This window comes from Talpa europaea (assembly GCF_964194135.1).
Source record: "Talpa europaea genome assembly, chromosome: 9".
Taxonomy (NCBI): Eukaryota; Metazoa; Chordata; class Mammalia; order Eulipotyphla; family Talpidae; genus Talpa; species Talpa europaea.
The window spans coordinates 107,420,853-107,442,925 of record NC_140076.1 but is presented as its reverse complement, the minus strand read 5'-3'; the positions used below and the strand labels follow the sequence as shown (position 1 = coordinate 107,442,925).

The 22,073-nt window shown below is 38.0% G+C and overlaps 1 protein-coding gene across 1 annotated transcript; it reads left to right on the top strand.

Annotated features, from left to right (window-relative positions):
- Positions 1-5,226: 5,226 nt before the first annotated feature.
- Positions 5,227-18,500, top strand: DRAM2 (DNA damage regulated autophagy modulator 2; the record flags this gene model as incomplete). Its single annotated transcript, XM_084243979.1, has 7 exons — positions 5,227-5,357; positions 9,874-9,941; positions 11,325-11,464; positions 15,925-16,102; positions 16,965-17,047; positions 17,955-18,047; positions 18,393-18,500. The coding sequence occupies 7 exons, from the start codon at positions 5,227-5,229 to the stop codon at positions 18,498-18,500; spliced, it is 801 nt and encodes a 266-aa protein (XP_084100105.1).
- Between the last annotated feature and the right edge of the window lie 3,573 nt (positions 18,501-22,073).

The following is a 22,073-nucleotide window of genomic DNA, read 5'->3' as shown; positions in this document are numbered from 1 at the left end:
TCGTAATACTGCAACTCAAAGAAGTTAAGTAACTTGTCTGAAAAATATAGAGGTGGTGAAGCTAAAATTTCCATTTAAATAAATCTGATCTCACAGTTGTGTTTTCCTCACACAGACTATTGAACACATTATTTTATTTGATAATAAGCTATTATTCTTTGCTGTTTTTTTGTTTGTTTGTTTTGGTCTTCCTTAGGAGGGAACTGTTCTTTGTTTTATTCTTTTTGAGGTCAGTGAAAGGTTTCTAGTCAGAGAAAGGATAAGAAAATCAATATCTTGATTTAAAATATTTTTAATTTCAGATGGTATAACATCATTAGAAAATACCAGTTTTAGCTTGTGTTTAGTTCTTTAAAGAAAATAACCTGTTAACAATGCGAGCGCATAGTATCCTACCTATGCATAATATTGGTATTTTGATTTGAAATTATACATATTTAAGCAGGTGAGTTGAAGCAATCTCTTATTTTCTTTGTATATGGATTTTGGGATTTACAAAAGGTGTAAATTTGGACAGATAGGAAAACTGATATTCTGTGAACTTGTAAAACTAATCGTTGGTCTTTTACATTCTAAAAAAGGAACAAACATTTATTGACCACCTATGAAAATATCTAATATATGTTATTTGGTTTATGAATAAATATCTACAAAATGGGTGCTATTTTATATCATTTAATAGTTAATCCCCAAATCTATTCTAACATTTATTACATAGCAGCAATGTGTTAGGTGCTTTGCTTCCCATATGTCAGTGCAGTCCCTGCAATAACTGCCCAGCACAGCCCAGTAGAACTTTTCCACAACCCTGGAAATGTTATTTTCCACTGCCCTGTATGATAGTAACTATAATCCTGTGGTTTTTGAACATTTGAAATGTGACTAGTACAACTGAGGAACCGAACTTTTAAATTTTATTTCATTTTCATCAGTTGAAATTTTTATTTAAATAGCCACATGTCACTCATGGCTACTGTAGTGGACAGTACAGCCTTTGTAGATATTATTACCATTTTTCAAAGGAGAAACTAGTTCAGATAAATTCCTGAAGCTTGTCGAACTTCATATAGTTTTATATAGTTTTTGAGCAAAATAGTATTATAGGAATGGTAATTTGTGGTGCATAATGAATAGATGGAGTAAATGGAAGAAAGCAGGTAAGCAGTTACACTGGGAGCTGCCAGGAAGTATGGTTACAAATGACTGGAGATGGGTTTACCATCACTTAGTGACAGAGTGCGAGGACTATGGAAGAGAGAACCCAAGCTTACTGTGAGGTGCGAGAATCTAGATAACCTGGAAAAATGATAATAACTATTTACTGAAACAGAAAAATCATGCACCTTGTTGAGGCTTAAGAGGATTTGGTTTTGGCTGTTTATTTTGATCAAAAATATTTATTGAATGATCATTATGAACAAGGCCCTCTGCTATGCTGAAGTAGAGGAATGTACTCATTCAGCAAGGATTTTATCACTTAAGACACTCTCCTAAGTTTTTATGCAGGTGGAAGGTAATGAGCTGTAAGAGATGTACAATTCAAGTTTTCTCAGAGGAAGGGATACTGCATTCATGATGCAGAGGGATCAGGGCAAGGTGTGTATGGGTAATGATATTTGAGCTTGTTTTTGAAGAATGAGAAAGATTTGGACAAGCTGAAACAATTAAAGGAGGGGGAGGCTGTGCTTTTTTACCAAAACCTCTAAAAGCTGAATATCTTGGTCTCCTAAATATGGTAAGTTTTGCATAGTAGGAAAGAAAGGAAGATCTCCAAGTTTAAAAGTCAGAGAAGTCTGTTATTAGAGTAGTAAAGTGTCGGTTATGTCTTCTTTGGGGCATTTGGCTGATAGAAGTGTTAATACATGACTGGGGGGTATCCAGGGATCCCAAACAGGAATTGCATACTCTCAAAAGAGTCTGACCATCTGCACAGACAAGGGCAAAGGAAGCATACTCTTAGTGTGAAAGATTTTTAATAGAATTGGTGTGCAGAGAGTTGGGGGGCCCAAGATGGGGGAGGACTTCAAATAATGTCCCAAATTACCCAACCTCGTATGGGAAAATGCCCCGTGAAATAGGCCCAGCCTGAAGTAGGGCCACTGAGGCCCAAAAGCTTGCCGTAGATCTAAGGTACCTCCTGCCTGGGAATCACAAGACAAGGGCTAGGCAGGTCCCAGAGAGTTGGGGCAGAAGGAGAGACTCAAATTTTAAAATGTACCACATCATCCACTATAAAGTCAAGATAGTGGCTGCCACTGTCTCTGCCAAGGACCAGGAACAGCCTCTACGTTTACCTCACATCTCTTCCAGGTGTCTCTCCACATCTCTTTTTATCCACCTTGCTTCTTCACAGCTTTCCCCCATCCAGGAAGTCTGCTGGGAAGTATAGTCCAAGGCAAGTGTGTGTCAGTGGTGGTGGGGAAAATGGCATCTGTTCCGTGCATCTCCCCCTTTCATAGAGATCTATAGCAAAAGGAATAAAGCCCAATTAGGGACAGATGCTTGGCTTTCCCTGCTCTCCACCCAAGGTAATGGCAGTAGAACTCTTGCCCCTTTGACCTCCCAGGAGCACAAGTCAGTACACACCATTCACATGGAAGTTTGTGTAAATGAGGCCTGTGTGTCAGAGATGACTTTTTCATAAAAAAATAAAATGCAAATATTTTCCACCTGACATTGTCCAACTCATGGCCTTGGAGAACCACTTCTCCACTTCCCTGCAATTCAGTCAGGACCCTCAAAAAATCTACACACTTAGGTTAGTTAAAAAACAATCTCGGGCCTCCCTGGTGGTGTAAGGGGTTAAGCACTGCACTATGAAGAAATCCACAGCCTCTGCAGCAAGAGTTCGATCCCCGGCCAGCTAGGGAGCAACCCACATGGCACAGCAGACCTCTCCTGACTCACCTGCTGCTCCCCTCAGCATTGTACTTCGGTCACTCTGCCTGTTCTGTTCCCCACTGTCTCTGGTGAGTCCTCTCATCCCCTGCATCTTTGGCCTGTACCTCAGCTCTTGTATGCATAACTAAGTAAATCTTAAAAAAAAAAAAAAAATCTCCTTCCTGGGAAATGGAGATCACAAAGAAATGTGTTCATTTTCACTACAGCTCCAAGCAGGGGAATAAGATACCACCTGAGGACTTGAAACTCTAGGATCTGCCATTGTTGAGAGTCAAGCTTCAAATTTACTTATCTCATTCTTATGGCTAAAAAATCCTACAAAGAAATTAAAGCCTGTCTAGGTTGTTTGTGTGCTAGAGTGCCTGACAAAAATGAACACAGACTCTCCCTAAAATGATTCACTCTTAACCAAGCCTTTTAGGACACTACCAGATTAAGATCATGTAAATATTGAGATCAAGTCAAAAGCCATGAAACACTTCTGCAGGGGTCAACAGAACCTACACGGGAACTAGAGAACTTTAGGTTGCAATCTTCAGAAACAAAGTCAGATTTGAAGAGATGAAAGATGAAAAGTTAAAGATTTTAGAAATTGAAAATTTGTTAAAAGTGAGAATGATCAGAAAGCACTATTGGAATTTGGCAAGAAATTGTCATGAGCACCTAAATAGAAGAAAAAAGTTTTGATGGAATGTTGTAGACTGACAGAAAAAAAGGAAGAAAGAAGACGTTAAGACAATGCAGGCAGGAAATTGCTTAGATCAAGCCTATAATGGTCACTGTAGGGACGAGGGAGAAGCTTATTTAGCAAGATTTGAATGTACATATTTAGCAACAAGTCAGCTGATGAGAGTTAATGACATGTACAAGTCAAATTGCTGAGATTTCATTTGGAAGATCAGTCTGAGCTGAGGAAGCTGAGTCCATTGGAGGGTTGTAGAGGTAAGAGTTGGGGATTTTTATAAAGTTATTGGGAAATACATCGGTCCATCCTATGAGAGGATGTGTCCACCAACTATGATTTTAACATGCATAGCAGATTTCTTGTAATTTGAAAGTATTTCTCTATCCTTAAAAATTAAATGCGTGAAGATGGACAAATGTTTTCTAATTTGTATTTTTATTAAATTATTGTGACTCATTATCGCTTACCAGTGTCCTCAGTCTGAACGTGAAGGAACAGAGTACTGAGGTGTGAGGTATACGTGTGTATTTAGGCTCTCTTTTTCTTTGACCCCTCATGTAGGAGCTAGAAATGTAATGGTGAACAAAACAGTTGGTTCCTGCTTCACAGAACTACAAGTCCAATAAGGAAGTAAAACTGAACAAGTAAGTAACTGTTAAGTGTGATGAGCATCCTGGCTGGGGAAGTACGGGCCACAAAGCTGGACACTCCGCTGAAACCAGTAGAGTCAGGGCTCGCAAATATGGGGAGCTGGCTAGTGGTGGTGGGGCAGCCAGGGTGTTGGCTATAGTCTAGCCCTTGCACAGAACGGTGTGCCTGAAGGGTAAAGTGGGCAAGGCAGCATGCCAGTGATTTGGTTAGAGTGGAACTGCTGAGTTTGAATCCTCTCTTCAAGTTCCAACCCTATGACCTTGGGCAGTTTTTTCAACCTCTATAATTCTCTTAAGAGGAGTAAATGAAATTATGTACTTAAGGTGTTTAGTAACATTGTTGACAGGATACAAACACTGTGTTTGTTTTTATGATGATGAAGATGGTGATAACTAGAGCCAAGAATTAGAAACAGAGTGGCCAGGGATGAACATACAGAGGTCAGCAGAGATCAGACAACACAAGGACCTTATAACCATAAGAAGATGGAAAGACAATTTGTAAGGGTATAGGGGCGTCTTCGTAGATACCAGTGGTCAGATTGTTATTTTAGAATTAGAAGCATCACTCTGCTTTTAGGGTGGCGTCTAGATTGGTTGTGGTCCAGACGAGAGGAAGACCGTTTGGAAGGTTACAATTATAGTGTGGCCATGAGATGATGGTGGTTCCGATAGGGTGGTGCAGTGAAGACGGAGAGATGGGTAGATGTGAATGAAGTTTTAGGAGGTGGAATAAACAGTACTGGGTACTTGATAATGTGTGGAAAGATGGGGAAGAAAAGTTCTGGGTATGGCAAGTGAGTGAGTCTTGGTTCCGCTTACTGAGAAAGAAAAGGGGAGCAGTTAGTCCATGCTGTGTGGGGGATGATTTCAGAAGCTCAGGGTGATCAGTAGAAGGTTGTGGGAGAGGATAGCTAAAGTAGAATAGATGAGCTCTTATGAATAAATGTTTCTAACTTGTCTTTTTATGCGTGAGAAGACCTGTTTGAGATGTGGTGGTTTCAGCAAGGCCTCAGTTTTCTCCCTTCAGCCCTTGTCATTTGGACAGCTGCCGCTTTCATATTTTCTTACATCACTGCTGTCATCCTCCACCACGTTGATCCCGCTTTGCCTTATATCAGGTCAGTGAAATGTCTACTTTTTATAGGACAATCTTTATGTCTCATTTATATTTTAACATGGAAGCCAACATCTAATGTTCATATCTTTAGTTCATATTTTATCCTCGGCATTATATGCATAAAAGAAACATTAAAAGGAAGTTGTGTGGAGCTCTTTCTATGTGAGAGAGTAATGTGGAGGAGGGGGTATGATTCAGTACTGAACTGATGAGTGAACTATGACACTTCAGTGCCTTGTCTTCCAAATCAGTATTTGAGGTCTCAGAACACAGCATTGAAATTATTCTCTCCTTAAAATTCAAAGCTGCTGCAAACAACAATTATGATATTAAAAGGTAATGACAATCTTACTGATCTGCTTACTGTGTACGAGGTTGTGTTCTAAGCATTCCACAGTTCTTAAATAATTGAATTCTTAAAATCATCCTTTGAAGTAGAAATGAGATCGAGAGATTGAACTATTTTTTCAATAGCAGCACAGTAAGTGATGGATCCAGGATTCCATTTGGTCATTTAGTTTCACTCTAAAGGCCATGTTCTTACCCTTTACGACATGTTGTCTAGATTTTCCTACCCGTTAAGTATCAAAATTGATTGGTTATATTTTTGAGATTTCAAAATTACTAATAATGCAAAGCACAGCTACTCCATTGCATGTTCTCTATCTATAATCCTCTCTTTAAAAAAAGTTATAAAGGCAGTGTGTGCTTATAACAGATTTTAAACACCACTAAAGTATTACAAAAATAAAAAGTGAAAGTCTTTTCCAGTCCCCCTCAGTTCCTGACCCCTCTCCTGGGGGTGACTCATGGTTTAGTTCATTTCCTTCCAGCATTTGGTTTGGTTTGTCATCCTGTTTATACAAAACTCTCTTCCTTTTCTTTCCCTCCTTCCTTCCTTGCATCTCGCTTTTGAAGTTTTTTTTGGGAAATTTTGATTTTGTCTGCTTCGTTTATAAAAAGTGATAAAGCTTGTTGCTAAACAAATTGCTTGTTTCCTTTCTTCTTTCCATTGCTGAAGGATGACCCTGTAATGTATGACTTTACACACGTGTAAAGATGAGGGAAATTCCTAGAGGGCGGGATGGACAGATGGGTATAGTGCATCAGCAATTTTTGTTTTTGACTCTGTCAGCTCTCCCTGTATAATACTCTAACGGTAGTGTATCAATTTGTGGGTACACAGAGAGTATGAAAAAAATTCTAATCATGACTATTTCTGCAGCTTTTAAGTTTTCAACTTTTATATAAAGAAGTTAAAAGAATTACATAAGGAGGGAGTAAAGAAAAAATAATTATTGAAATAACAGTATTAAATATTATTTAGCAATTACCAGTGTTCTAACCTAAATCTGTCTGTTCCACACTGGATATGATCAAGTTTTTAAAAAGTTCAGCTTTTATATGATGCCTTTGAAACATCTCGCCGTGGAGATGTCATACTTCTTTTTTTTTTTTTAAATTGTGGTAGTTGTCTCATTTATTTGCTTGCTTACCTTCTGAAAAATGACCTTTCCAACACAGAAAATAGTAAACTTTAAACGATGATAAAGTAGGAAGTTAAATTTATCTTTTTAAGATGTTAAGTTCAGAGTACTACACTCTCCATTTGTCACCACCTGGTGTGGCATGATACAAAGAATATAAACAAATTGGGTACATTTTAGCAAGACTTACAAAACTCAAAGATATTTTAGAATTTAAGGTGTCAATTCTAGGAATAACTTAATGACTAGTCCCACCGTTCAGAGCTGTGGTGAGCAAACATGTAGCTCAAGGAACCACTTCATTCTTTAGTAGCGCCAAGAGGCTGCCTATATGATTCACAAGGGTGCTTTAGCTTTTTTATTTCCCTTCCTGAGAACTTCTGGGCTTTCATTTTGAAGAGTTTTTAATAATTTAAGAGGCCATTGAGTTCTTATTCAGAGTTTCATTATTCTGATGGTTCTGCATGTGATTTTCTGGTCATGCCCTAGATACTTCTGCTTCTGTCCCTGTCCTCTGCCTTACATTCCTGCTAATAAGCTTAGTATTATTCTGGGATCTTTCTCTAACACTCTAATATATTTCAACTCAATGGTACTATTTTTTTCTCACCCTTTTCTGAGGATTATTTCCTTCATCTGGAAAAATGGTTAAAACAAGGTATTTTGCAAGCTTCCTCTTAGCTCATAGGCCCTTTCTAAAAGGTTTAATTGTTACCACCCAGAGGACTTAGCCAGATGTAAATTTCACTTCAAAGACAATTCCTCTGCAGTTATGTTTCAGGTGTCCTCTTAGTTGGTTCTGTAGTGGGTACCGAAATCGGGTGTGTGAGAGTAGCCCCTGGGGTATGAGAATACTTGATAAGGACATCAAAAATTTTAAATTTATATGAAATAGCTAGAATAAAATATGATTGCATCTGTTTTTTTTTTTTTTTATTTTTAAAGATTTATTTATTTATTTATACAAGCACTGGGTACTGTCAGAAGCACGGGAGGGTGAGAGAATTCACCAGAGCCAGAGCAGGGAGCAGAGCAGGCAGAAGGACTGAAGTACACACTGCTGAGGGGAGCAGCGGGCGGCAGGAGAGGTCTGCGCGCCATGCGGGACCCTCTTCCGGTGTCCGGGAAGCAGCCGGGGATCGAACTGGAGCTGCAAAGGCTGCGGGCAGCTTCGCAACCCAGGGCTCAACCGCTGCACCACCAGGGAGGCCCTGATTGCATCTGTTTTGAAGTTGGATGATCAGACCTTTTTTATAGTGGGATAAATACAGTGTGATGACCCCTGGGTTGAAGCGCTGTGCTGATGAGGTGGTGGGAATGGCCAGTGCTGTCCTTCTGTTCCAAAGCAGAGGAAGGCGCACACTGAGCCAGCTATCGTGAAAGCACGTGCTTTCGTTGACTTACAGGGTAATCCAAAACTGAAGCATCTTTTGGATTACATCTATTGAAATGGTGAATTTTTTTTTTTTATCTAACTATGAGAATAATACACAGGCGTTGTAGAAAACTTCAAAGGTAGCAGGCACAACAACAAAACCCAGTAAGCCTACTTCCTGAAGATGATATGAGTAACAAAATCTTTCATATCTGAAGATACATTTTAGAATCAGAAGGAGCAACCTTACAGTGCCTGTTTTTTCTGAAACTTTTCTGAGACCTCCTACTCCAAATATTCACCACACCCAGGGATTCCTCACCAGACATGCCACTCTTTATTCTCATTATGTTAGCTTAGTTGAGATCCTTATTATCTCCTTCTTATGGTACTTCAGTTGCAGGTCAAAAAACTTTGTCATTTTAATTTTCATAGTAGTTTGAGGGGAGGGAAAGGAACGAGCACTTACTGGGTGTCGCCCATGGTAGTTACTTCACACGCATCATCACATGTTTTATTTCATCACATTGATCCAGTGAGACTGGAAGAGAAGGAACAGCTTCATTTTGCAGATGAGGAAACATTCTTAGGGAGATAAGAGAATCCACTCACGATTCTAGTTAGCAATTACTGGCCTGAATCTGGGATCTCTCTCATCCACAGTGGACTGAAAGAGCCGTGTAAGCAGGTAATTGCAGTACAGGCCAGTGAGTGATTCCTGCAGGAGCTGGGACAGGATGCTGTGAGTCAGCGCTCTGCTGAGGGGGTGGCCAGGACTGTGGAGAGGCGGGGTCTTAAAACAGGTCTTGAATGGAAGTTCCAGGAGGGCAAGGACTTGTCTCACTCACCACACTGTATTCATGTCCTTAAAATAGGGTCTGGCATGTAGAAGTGCTTGGTAAATATTTCTTAATTAATCAGGAAATGATTAGGTGTTAATTGAATTACAGGCAGAGTCAACAACAGATGCCAAAAGACTGGTTGTACAAGGACCTGTGATTATTTAGGGAATATTCAGGTGAAACAGATGAACATGTCTGCCTGACAGATTAGACAGTAACTGAGACTTACTATGTTGGGATAGCTTCTGTTTTAAAAACCAATTTATATTGATTTCTATCAGGTAAAAAAAAAAATTTTAATGATGCGAGAAAAAAATGAATGAGGTTAATATTGTGCCAGTTGTTGTTTTCTTATAAAATTAAGGGTTGGGCCTCCCTGAAGTCGTAAGGCATTAAGTCTCAGCACAATGAAGCTGTCTGTGCCACTGCAGCATGAGTTCAATCCCCGGTCAGGAGCTAACCCACACGGCACAGCAGACCTCTCCTGTATCACTCACTGTTCCCCTCAGCAGTGTATTTCAGTAGATACACCTGTTCTGTTACCCACTCTGTCTCTGGTGAATCCTCTCACCTCCCTACACCTCTGGCCTATACCCTAGTTCTTGGATGCATAAATAAATCTATAAAAAGAAAATAAGTATATATATATATATGTGTGTGTGTGTGTGTGTGTGTGTGTGTGTATATATGGGTTGGTTTCATAGGCTTATGAAAAGATAGAGGATTTGAAGTAACCCATTATTTCTATTCTCCATAAGAAATACACTTGTATACCTGGTGTGACAAACCACATACCTTCTTCTTTTCTTTCAGTGACACTGGTACAGTGGCTCCAGAAAAATGCTTGTTTGGGGCAATGTTAAATGTTGCTGCAGTTTTATGTAAGTAATGGAGTTTTAACCATCAAAATTGATAGCTAAATGACCTTTCCTTTAAAAAACCCTGTTATGTTGCTGCTTTTACCTCCTAGTTCTGCATGAGGGAATGTTATCACTAAATTGCTTATTGCAAATATACTCCTTTAAAAAACACCAATTTCTAGAAATGCTAAATTATGGAAATAACCTTAAAATATCTACAGACCTATTTGACTCATCCAGATAGAAACTGTAAAGTACAGCCAAGTATTCCTCAAGGCCCAAAGTGGATTCCATAAGCATCCAGTCAAGGACAAAGAGCTGTAGACATCTTGACCACAACTAATCCCAACTAAATCCCTTTAGGATAAACAATTTGGAAGCTTGAGAATAGCAGTGAAACCAGGAGTTTGATTTTTGAGCAGTATTCTAATGCCAAAGTAATGCCAAATTTTTACATTCCTGCTCCTTATTTATATTTTGAGCTAAGTTTTTATTAATAGTTTACTAAAATAATACTTTTCCATCAGTTGTTATTGTTTAACCATTTGCAATCTTCTGTATCATAAGTATCATTTGGTGGGGTATCAAATTGAGGTCAGTTTCCCATTTGACTACCACATTTTCTCTTATTCATAGATTTTAGTGGCTATGCTTGTGGGATAGATTAAAATTGCCATGATCTGAAGAGGGGGGATTTATTTGTGTCCTTCTCCTATATGAAATGGCTGAACAGGAAAAAGAAATGAAGTCAGGAAAATGACTCAGTGTAGAAGCTCATCTTATGAACAACTCTTTGGAAGATATGTCTACAAAAGCAGATTTCTATTATGTTTTTTTTACATTTCTGCATTCTTTGACAATGTTTTTGTGATGGGAATTGGTCCTTTCTTGACTAATATGGATGGTAAAGTGGGTCTCTTGTCTGTATCATTGACTGCCATATCTGATTGGGCCACATTGTTGTAATTTGAAATAAAATGATACAAGAGTGAGATAGGGAATCTTTGACATTTTTTTGTGTATGCCCATCTTACTCCTGTACTAGAAATAATTATTTTAAACTTTGATGCTAATCATGTAGAATTTTTTCAGTTTAATATTAACACCATCATTAGTGATTTTCAGAAAACATGAAATTTATCTGTTATGTTTTGACCTAAGTATTTGTAAAGATGGAGGTCCACGGAAGGCAAATGACTCAAGTAATCACACAAAAATGTCAGTAGCTCCATAAGGCAGTCTTGAAGTTCTTTAAAATCTATAGCTTTTTTTGTTTTGTTCTGTCTCAGGTTAATATTAAAATGGAAATCTGTGTGTCTTGGTATCAGTGACCTTTGTGAAATCTTCCTTGTCCACTTTCTTTGTTATTTATTGCATCGTTGCTTCTCAATGATCTCTTCCCAGGCATCGCTACCATTTATGTTCGCTATAAGCAAGTTCAAGCTCTGAGTCCTGAAGAGAGTCGGATCATCAAACTAAACAAGGCTGGCCTTGTGATCGGATGGCTGAGCTGTCTAGGACTCTGTCTGGTGGCCAACTTTCAGGTCTGTGTTTTAGGTCAGCGCAGGTATTTTCTGAGGAACATATATGTGCACATTAAAAAAGGAAACCTGAATCGTTCAGTGGCATGTTATTTTCTTTTACTTTAACAAGGTTGAAGCCACTGCCTTTTAAAATGTTTTGTTCTTTGTAGAAACAGCTACATTCACAATCAGAATAACTATTTCTCAATAATCTCTTTAACAAATACAAATAATTCTGACATTTTTTAGGATTCACAGGACAATTACTAGATTCTTAGTTGGAGATTACTCTAAGACCAGAGAGAATTTTTTTTTTTTTTAAGATTTATTTATTTATACAAGACCCGGGGTATAGGCCAGATGTGTGGGAGGGTGAGAGGATTCACCAGAGACAGAGTGGGGAACAGAACAGGCAGACTGACGGAATACACTGCTGAGGGGGACAGTGGGCAAGACAGAAGAGGTCTGCCGTGGCACGTGGGTCCCTTGCCGGCCAGCTGGAATTGAACCAACGCTGCAGAGGCTGCGGACAGCTTCCCAGCACTGCGCTTAACTGCCTGCACCACCAGGAGAGGCCCCAGAGAGATTTGTTATACATAGTGTGACAGAAGTACAGATTGAAACTTATTTTTAATATGCCCAACAATTTACACACATTTGCCTGTTTTATATTCTCGTTTAGATGTTGACATTGATTGTCTGCATTCCGAGGTGCCAGACCCTTCCTCATATGAGAGAGTTAAGGGAAACCAGTAACCCTTGCAGCTTTTTTCTCAGGGAATTCTTCATATTAAAGTAGTGATTTCTCTTCACTAAATATTTGCAAACTCTACATTCGTTTCTGGTAACATTGTTTCAGATGAGTGTTTGGTAATATTGGCTGTATCCTAGGCATGTGGTACTTTTCTCATTAATCTCTCTGCAGGCTCTCTAAAGTTTCAGTGTAGGCATTTGACAACTTACTTAGACATCTGATAACTATTTTGACATGCAAATATTAACTCATATATATATATAGAGAGAGAGAGAGAGAGAGACAAACCAGACAGACACACACACACACACACACACACACACACACACACACACACACACACACACCGCAAGTTTACTTTTTACATACATGCTTCAGGAGCAGGTGTTTTGATTGGTAACCAGCTTACCTCCCACAGTGACTGGAGACGTGGGTGCAATCCATATGGGGGCTCTGATGTTCCCAAGTCCTGTTGTCTGCTGTATCGCCACCGGCTGAAACAGTCAAAGAACATGGTCCTTAAAAGCCTTCACCTGGCTGTGAGTCACATCCCACTGGCATCCATTTCTAGATGTTGGGACCAGGGGATAGTCTTTCTGGGTACCAGTTCCCAGGACAGTTCTATACTATGGGAAAAAATGTAAAATTTTTGGTGGAAAGCTTGCTAGCTGTCTTTGCCACAAGTAGGGCCCTGCCTTCCCTAGACATCTTCTATAGCTCAGTTAAAAATATCTTGTTTTGGGGCCTCCCATGGTGGCACATTGGTTGAGCGCTGGGCTGCAAGGCTCTGCAGCCTCTGCAGCACCGGTTCAATTCCCGGCTGCCGGCGAGGGTCCCACGTGGCGCGCAGACCTCTCCTGCTGCGCCCGCTGCTCCCCTCAGCAGTGTATTTCGTCAGTCTGCCTGTTCTTTTCCCCTCTCTGGCTCTGGTGAATTCTCTCACCCTCCCGCGCTTCTGACTGTACCCAGTGCTTGTATAAATAAATAAATCTTTAAAAAAAGGAAGAAAAAAAAAAACAACTGAATTTCTTTCTCTAAAAAAAAAAATCTTGTTTTGAATTTTTAATTTATGGAAAGTGATTCTTTGCTCCAGTTTTCCCTAGATCGATTGACCAATTTAACAGCATCTCTCAGCACTGTTGGACAGAAATGAATCGCAAAGTGACTGCCGCAAACTCCCTGAAGTAACATAGTGTTTACACACACAGTAAATTCTAGCAACAATTCTTGATAACATCTATGCAAGCTGCCTGTTTACCTTTTTCTTTTTTACCTGCTAAGACAGTTTATATCTAATGAATCAGCTTTCATTCTAATTCACCTTCCCCACAGGAATTCTCGCCTTATAACTGTGAATCAAATTACTTTTTCTCTGTGGATTCTGAACTCTAAGAAATGACCCTGAAAGTGTAGTCTTTCTCTCTCTGGATCACATAGTCTTGGACCTGTTGAATGTCTCTACATCTTTCCCTGCCGGCTGCATTGCTGTTTATAGCCAGATCTGATAACATTACCCACATAGCAAGCATTTCCAGTGAAAGTAAGCTTTTACTGTTCTTTGAAGTGGAGAGTGCATTGCCTTCTCTTTTTCCTTCCTCTCCATTACAGAGACAGACTGTAGTTGATTCACATAGAATTACAGGTACTTGATTCGTATAGGGAAAAGGTTTGCACACTAGGCCTATCAGTGGTTTCCAGCTATGTAGCTGGATGTGGAAGAGAGGCTAGCACTGTATTTTAAAGTAGGAACTTGATGGTTTCACCTCTTCAATATTTCTTGAAAGCAGGTGCTCCTCCATTTCTACCTTCACTTCTCTCCCTACTTCTTCCTTCCTTTCCAATTTAGATTTCATCTTTCAGATGAATGACTGCCAGTCTCCTTAGTGGTTCCTCTGAATTTATTCTTGTATCCTTTTAATTTAATTTATCCTTTTAATTTAATTTAACATTGCAGCCAAAATTATCTTTTGGAAATAGACATTCCACTGTACCCCTTTGTAAAGCTCTGCTGGTCCAAAATTGTTTGAATAGTGATCTAATCAAGAGAGAAAGAGTAATTTGATAAACTGCCAAGATGCTCAATTAACTCAAACATCTTATGTAATCTGGCACCTGTCTAGCTCTCCTGCCTTGTTCTACATCATTCTTTTGGCTAATGTGTCTGTTGTACATTTCTTTGTTCCTTTATTTAACTCCATCTCACATTCTGTTGACTGTCTACAGGTCCAAGCCTCATTGGTTTAGGCATCTTTAAGGTCTCAGAGCAGACTACTTTTTCAGGGAAAGCTCTCGGTTTGCCCAAGGTCCAAGACTATGTTATCCAGAGAGAGAAAGACTACACTTTCAGGTGTCATTTCTTAGAGCTCAGAATCCACAGAGAAAAAGTAATTTTTTTTTTTTCTCAAATGCATTTTATTTTTTTTTTAATTTTATTTTTATATTTCCCATACAATTGCAATCCCCTTATTTTGACCCCAATCCCTCCTTTCCCCGCCCCCCACCCCCCATAGAGTGTCTCTGGTTCATAGTTGTTTGTCTATTTTGATTTTTACTTTCTTATAGTTATTCTTTTTCCTGGTCTCTTATTTAAGTTTTCTAGATTCCTGCTATGAGTGAGACCATCCAGTATTTTACTTTTTCTTTCTGGCTTATTTCGCTGAGCATGATCCCTTCCAGCGCCATCCATGTTGCAGCAAATTGCATGTGTTTATCTTTTTTGAATGCTGAGTAATATTCCATGGTGTATATGTACCACATCTTCTTGATCCAGTCATCTATTTTTGGGCATTTGGGCTGTTTCCAAAGCTTAGCTATTGTAAACAGTGCTGCTATAAACATAGGGGTGCAGGTGCTCTTTGGAATTGATGTTTCTGTGTCTTTTGGGTAAATACCTAGGAGTGGAATTGCTGGATCCTATGGAAGCTCTATGTTCAGTAGGTGCAGAAATCTCCACACAGCTCTCCATAGTGGTTGGACCAGTTTGCACTCCCACCAGCAGTGCAGGAGAGTTCCTTTGAGAAAAAGTAATTTGATTCACAGTTACAAGGCGAGAATTCCTGTGGGGAAGGTGAATTAGAATGAAAGCTCATTCATTCATTCATTCATTCATTATTTCAGTTTTCTTTCTTTGTGTTATCCAAGCCTCTGTAAAACTAATTCTTCATAGCACTGACTATAATTTTATATCTGTGGTTTATTATGTTTATTTAAAAATTTTACTTGATATACTTCTCATTAATTATAAGAACAGTGGTGCTGTTCATAATTGTTATCTCTAGCAGCTGACATAGTACTTAGCATGAACGTGTCTCATTAAATTTTTAGAAACTTATTGAGAAAGACAAGAGGACTAAACAGGATGGAAAAAAATATTCCCTTGCTGTTACTATGGTTATTTGCATTGAAAAACATGCCTGGTGGTCATAAAATGATTTTGTTCACTTAGAACAGTGTCTGACACACAAGACGTTCCTTAATAAATAAAAATATTAGATGAGTAAGTTAATTACTATCATAGTTTCCGTAGTGACCTGTGAGATCATTTAATTTTACAGTAATGCTCAGGACAGTCAGAGAGAAGAGAACTCAAGAAGGATCTGTTAGACCCTCAGAGCTCTTCTACTAGTGAATGTCCTATTTAAAATCTCTGGTTTGTGCTGTTAAATACTGTGTTGGCAATGTGTTTTGAGTGGCTGTTATTTACTAATTTCTTCTTTCTACTCCTCAGAAAACCACCATTTTTGTTGTACACGTGTGTGGAAGTGTGCTCACCTTTGGGATGGGCTCCTTCTATATGTTTGTTCAGACCGTCCTTTCCTATCAAATGCAGCCCAAAATTCACAGCAAACAAGTTTTCTGGGTCAGGCTGCTGATGTGTGTCTGGTGTGGAGTAAGTGCATTTACCAGTATCCTTTGTTGTAAAATGTGGCTATACTTGGAAAGGAATTGAATCACAAAATTTAAGTGAACACTGTTGATACACAGTAGTCAAATTGCTTGCCATATTGTGGCTGAGACTTTTGAATTAGTAACCCCAAATTAAAGGATTTGAAACATGAAATTCAGATTTTTACATAGACCCTTATAATAACTGAGCTAAGAATAAAGATAATGTTTAGCCTGATTATACCCATTACAAGAAAATGAAAGATGAGTTAAACCCTCCTTAAGAACTATTCTGTAGCAGAAGCTTATGCTAGAACTGCTAATTTACTGAGCAAAGAGGGATTGACTATGCAAAACAGTCCGTAGTAATTCTGTGCGCACGTTTTATTTTTTTTTTTTTATTTATATTTTTTTTTATTTTATTTATTTGTTTTGTTTTTTTTTTTTTGTTTATACATGCACTGGGTACAGTCAGAAGCACGGGAGGGTGAGAGAATTCACCAGAGTCAGAGCAGGGAGCAGAGCAGGCAGTGTTCTTCGGTACACTGCTGAGGAGAGCAGCGGGCGCCAGGAGAGGTCTGCACGCCATGTGGGATCCTCCTCCGGTGGCCGGGGAGCAGCCGGGGATCGAACCGGCACCGCAAAGGCAGCGGGCAGCTTCGCAACCCAGCGCTCAACTGCTGCGCCACCGGGGAGGCCCTGTGCGCACGTTTTAAGTTTCAGGGCTGCCATCTGACATTAAGCCTCTAGGAAATGGGCATGGACCTTGGCAACAAATGTCTGAGAAATCCTTTTGGATCTTCAGAATTATTTTTGGTTTAAATCTAATTAAAACTCCTAGGTCTTCTCTGAGATTCTTCCTTGACTGACTTTTTTTTATAGTGCTCACTTGCTCCTCGCTTTTGTACAGTGGCAGTTTTGGCACTGACATAGTACAGAAACTCCATTGGAACCCTGAAGACAAAGTAAGAGTTAAAGTCTGTCAAGCTTAGTTTTATGTTAAAGATGAGCATTTTGGTTGATTTTTGAATAGATTTCATTTTATCCTAACAATGAAAATTTTGGGTCAAATAATCAGATATATTAGGATTATTTTCTAAGTATGACAGGGGTTATGTAGAAATATCCTGTCACTTGTGATCTGTGGACATTTTCAAGATATAAGGAGAATTACAATGAGTTTTTGCAGAAATTGACTCCTCTTTATGTAGATATTGTATACAATGTACCATACTGAGATATTTTATTATTGGAATACATATTTTCTGAATTAAAAATATGTTATCTCCCACTTTTTGTTACATACAAGTTGATTATTATGGACTCTGCTTGGGTTCAGCAATAAGATATCAGAGTGGAGATGGCATCTTTGATTGAGAAAATAAGAGGGATATATTCTAAATGGATAATAAATGAGTTCATTCATTTTTACAAAACACTCAGTTGCAATTGAAATTATTTTTAGAGAAGCACCCCTATGTAGATGTTTGTGAGAATGAATGAATTGAATAACCTAGTAGATTCTCTGATTACAATTTGTATATTAGTGCACTAAAATATAAGATGTATTAAGTTTACCATGTGCAGTTGGCTTAAACTTTTTTAAGGGTATTTTAAGGATGTTTGATAACTCTTACAAGTTTTGAGAAAGGCTAACTTCTTGATTGTAATTGTCTTGTTTGCTCTAAAAGAAACTAAGGAGCTAGATCATTTAGGAGGCTGTTCCTATTGTCTGCCTTTATCAAGATATGTTGAGTAAATCAGTGGTTGGTGATCAGAAGTCATTAATATAGAATTGTGGTTTTATTTGAGAGAAATTATAGATCACATGGATGAATTTTACAGAATGATCCTTTTTCCATTGCTGTTCAGGGTTATGCGCTCCACATGATCACTACTGCGGCAGAATGGTCTATGTCATTTTCTTTCTTTGGTTTTTTCCTGACTTATATCCGTGATTTTCAGGTAAGAAAACACAGAGTTAGATTTATGCAGTCAAACTTCCTTGAGGAGTAATAAAGAGCACTTATCCGTAAGCAAGTCTCCATGTGCGGAAATCATCCTTAGTGTTTAATTTTACTGATCCTTATGGAAACCAAGGAAAACAGGAAACTTCTGAGTAGAGAAGTTGGATTCCCCATTTTACTGGTACAGTGGATGATATTGCTGACAGTAGAGCAGCTGTCTTATCTGTGTTACTCAGAATTGATTTGCATCCCTAATCACAGAAGGTAGGCTGCAGAAGACATTGAAGATATGACCTGTCTTTATGGAGCCAACTTCTATGTATAATTTTCTTTTTTGTTCTAGAAAATTTCTATACGAGTGGAAACAGACTTAGGTGGATTAACGCTCTATGACACTGCTTCTTGCCCTGTTATCAATGAACAAACAGGACTGCTCTCCAGAGATTTATGACAGAAGGATAAACTCTATATGTGATGATTATGATTCTCAGGGATTCAGGAAACTATCATGAAAGTTACTTACTCTGCTCTGAAATTTTCAACCAAGTATTCAAGGCTGACAGTAACAACCACAAATGCTGGTATTCAACAGATGCGAAATAAGCCATGGAAAGGATGTCATCAAGAGGAGCATATAAATACATGTATCATGTATGCCTATACTTTTTTTTAATCCAGGAAATAATACCAAAGGATTACAACACTAAGTTTTTTCTACCTTAAGAGAAACAACTAGAAGTCCACCAACCAGTCTGCAAAACCTGGTCTTCCACATTTTGTAAATCATGGTAAAGTATACAGAATGTTTGTTTGGAGCACTTTTATGAGAGACATTTTCCAGGACCCCCAAATCATCAGCATTGCTCCATTGCTCTTTTAGAAATGAGTTTTGAATTAGTAACTATCATTTTAATACCTTTTGTATAACCATTATACATTTTTTTTTCCTTCTGGACTCCACTTATAAAGGGAAGCAGATGTGCATTCATGATAAGCGCTTTCATTGCTTAAGCTTTGCACAAGAGATTCTGAAGTATTGATTTGACTCCTGCCATAAGGCTAGACACTACACTAACTCATCTGTCACATGTGCTTGCAATCGTTTCGTGCAGCTTAATCTCGGGTATGAGTTTTTAATCACTAATCAATGAGAGAAATAGCTGTAGGTTAATTTACTCCAATCATGTTTTACATAAAACAAGGCTGAGTATTTGTACTTAAGACTAAGAGGTTTGTAAATAAAAGGATATGTGATTAATGTTATACAAAAGTCACTCCAGACTGTAGTGAAAACTGTCTTAGATTTTCATTACATCAAATTACAATTATGAAACCTATTTCTCTCAGCAAATATTGAATCTTTTTAATCGGATGTGATCTTATAAAATCCAAATTCTAAAAGGGCAAGATTAACAATTAAAAAAAAAACTAGATACAAAATAGTTGTGATACATAGATACAAACTGTGATACATAAACATGTTAAAACAGTTTTCTATCTGGTGATGTAAATGATTGGAGACCTTCTCCTTGGGTCCATTTCTGTGCAGATAAAGGATGTTTTACAGATCTCAAATAAAGTTCAAAAGAAAAATACAGATCTGGAAGGTACCCAGGGGAAAATTGGTTTGCAAAAGAATCTCTGAAGATTAAGATTTCATCTTTTAGAAGAAATAATTCCATAGCCAGAATAAAAGATGGTGAGAACACAAGTTAAAAGTGTAAGAAGGAACAATTTAAGGGAAAATGTTTATATAGTGGAACCAGAGATCTCAATTATGAATAAGTTGCTAGATATGACTCTATAAATAATATTTCTGAAAACATCTGGACTAATAAGCAGAAAATGGGATAAAATACTGTTTACCTGTATCAAGGGATAGTGAACATGGGAAACATTCTAATAAACTCTAATTGAGATTTGGTGTCACTAGAAAAAAAAATTGTGCTTCTGAATATCATGGGTGCACCCATACTTGAAAACAGTATCTTCTTCTGATTGCTCTACATCAGAGAAGCTGTGTGCAAGTTATGAAGGATCACAGTATGGGCAGAAAGAACTTGATAGGATCAGAATTTACAAAATTATAGAATGTGTAGGGAAGACAGCACAGAGAAGAATGTGGACTTGCGTGTCATACTTAGAATACTTAGCTTAGAAATATGTGCTAATACATTAAAGAAAATATTTCAAGAAGAAAATCAGATATACTTGAATTTATTACTTTACTTTTAGAAATAACATAGGTGGAAAGATATTAATAGGTTCCAAAGGGATTATAAATAGAAATTTTGAATGTGTATTCATCTCTCACCTTAAGGCTGAAATAATAGAAGATAATCACCCTCTCTCAAAAATATGCCTTTCATCATCTGATAGAGTTGTTTGAATAAACAGCTAAGGTATTTCTCTTTAATTCAATCACCAATTTTGTATTGAATGTTAAGCTTTAAGAGGTTCTAAGCTGACACATGGAGATTCTCTTAACTGTTAGTGAAAAGTCTGTCCTTCTTGTCCAACAAGACATTTCCCAGCCTTAAGTATAAGGATGAGACTGAATTTTAGCCAGTGAAATATAAATGGAATGGATATACTTGATATTTTCCTATTAAGGTTTTGAAAAACAGGAATGCTACTTCCAAATTTGTTTCCCTGACTTTCACCAATTGGATATTTTAGGAGATGACAGAAACACAAGGTAGGAAGAGCTCAACCACATACCGATTTAATCATATTTTAGAAAGCAAATGAGATATTATTTAGGAACTCCATTTTTATCCATTCCAGTAACTAAGATTGTATTGTATATAGACCAGTGTTGTGTTGTAAATACTCAAATGAATTTATAAAAGAGAAAGACAGCTTTACTTGGTTCTTTTGCAGTGTTTTGTACAGACTGAAATGAAGTTCAGTAAATGGTTTCTTAGTGTCCTTGTAAATCTGTGATGTACATTTTGCCTCTTTTTAGTCAGCCAGAATGCTGATTTTAAAAAGAATGTACTGATTTATTAGAAAGGTAAGGCTATGGTATAGACCTAAAACAAAGGAAAAATCTTTACGGTTAGTGTGAATCTTGACAACATAAGCAACTTATATTGTGAACTGTACCACCCAAAGCCATGGTATTTTGAAAGTGTGAGTTCAGCAGAGGCACAGAAGGATGGCAAAGAACAGAGAGAATGCCTCAGAAACCAGCAAATATGCTATTGGAATGCAGTACAAAGCTCGGCTGAAAAGCAGATTCTATTAGAATGTTAACAGTGCTCAGATCCCAATGTCTGCTGAAAGGAATTCCTGTGCACTTAAAATATTTGGAGCAGAAGGGTGACATAACTCAAAGTAAAGCAGCAACAAAGCTCATCTCAACTACAGATTAGCACTGAGCCTTGCAATCTAGGAGTGGACTGAAGAAGGGGTTTGCCTTCCCTGAAAGTAACATTTTCATGCCTTCTATTCTTTTCTATATATATCCAGCATCCACCAAGCAAAAAAAGATAAGACATGCAAAACAGTAGAAACAATTATCCAGAGGTCGCCAATAGAAGCAAACTCAGTTGTCCAGATGTTGCAGTTACCAGGCGTAGGTAACTATGACAAAAATGCTAAAGGAGCTACTGAAAAGAGTACAAAACATTCATGAAGAGATGGAGAATTTCAAGAGACATACAAACTGAAAAGCAAAATTCTAGAATGTGATATGAGTATACATAGAGATCAATAAACTCGTGATGGCAATTGCAAGAATGAAAATCAAGGATTTGAAAGAAAGGAGTGAACATTCCCAAAGTTGTTGGACATTAACAGAAAATGAAAATTAAAAGTGAGTGGAAATGATTAAGTTGATAAAAACCTAGCAAAACTAATATACTAGTATCAATAGTATTCCCCCAAAGTCATGTTTACCTACAACTTAAGGATATGACCTTATTTGGAAAGAGTGTTTGCAGATGTAGTTAGATAAGGTGAAGTCATACTTAGATTAGGATGAGCCCTAAAATCCAGTGACTTGTGTTCTTATAAGAAG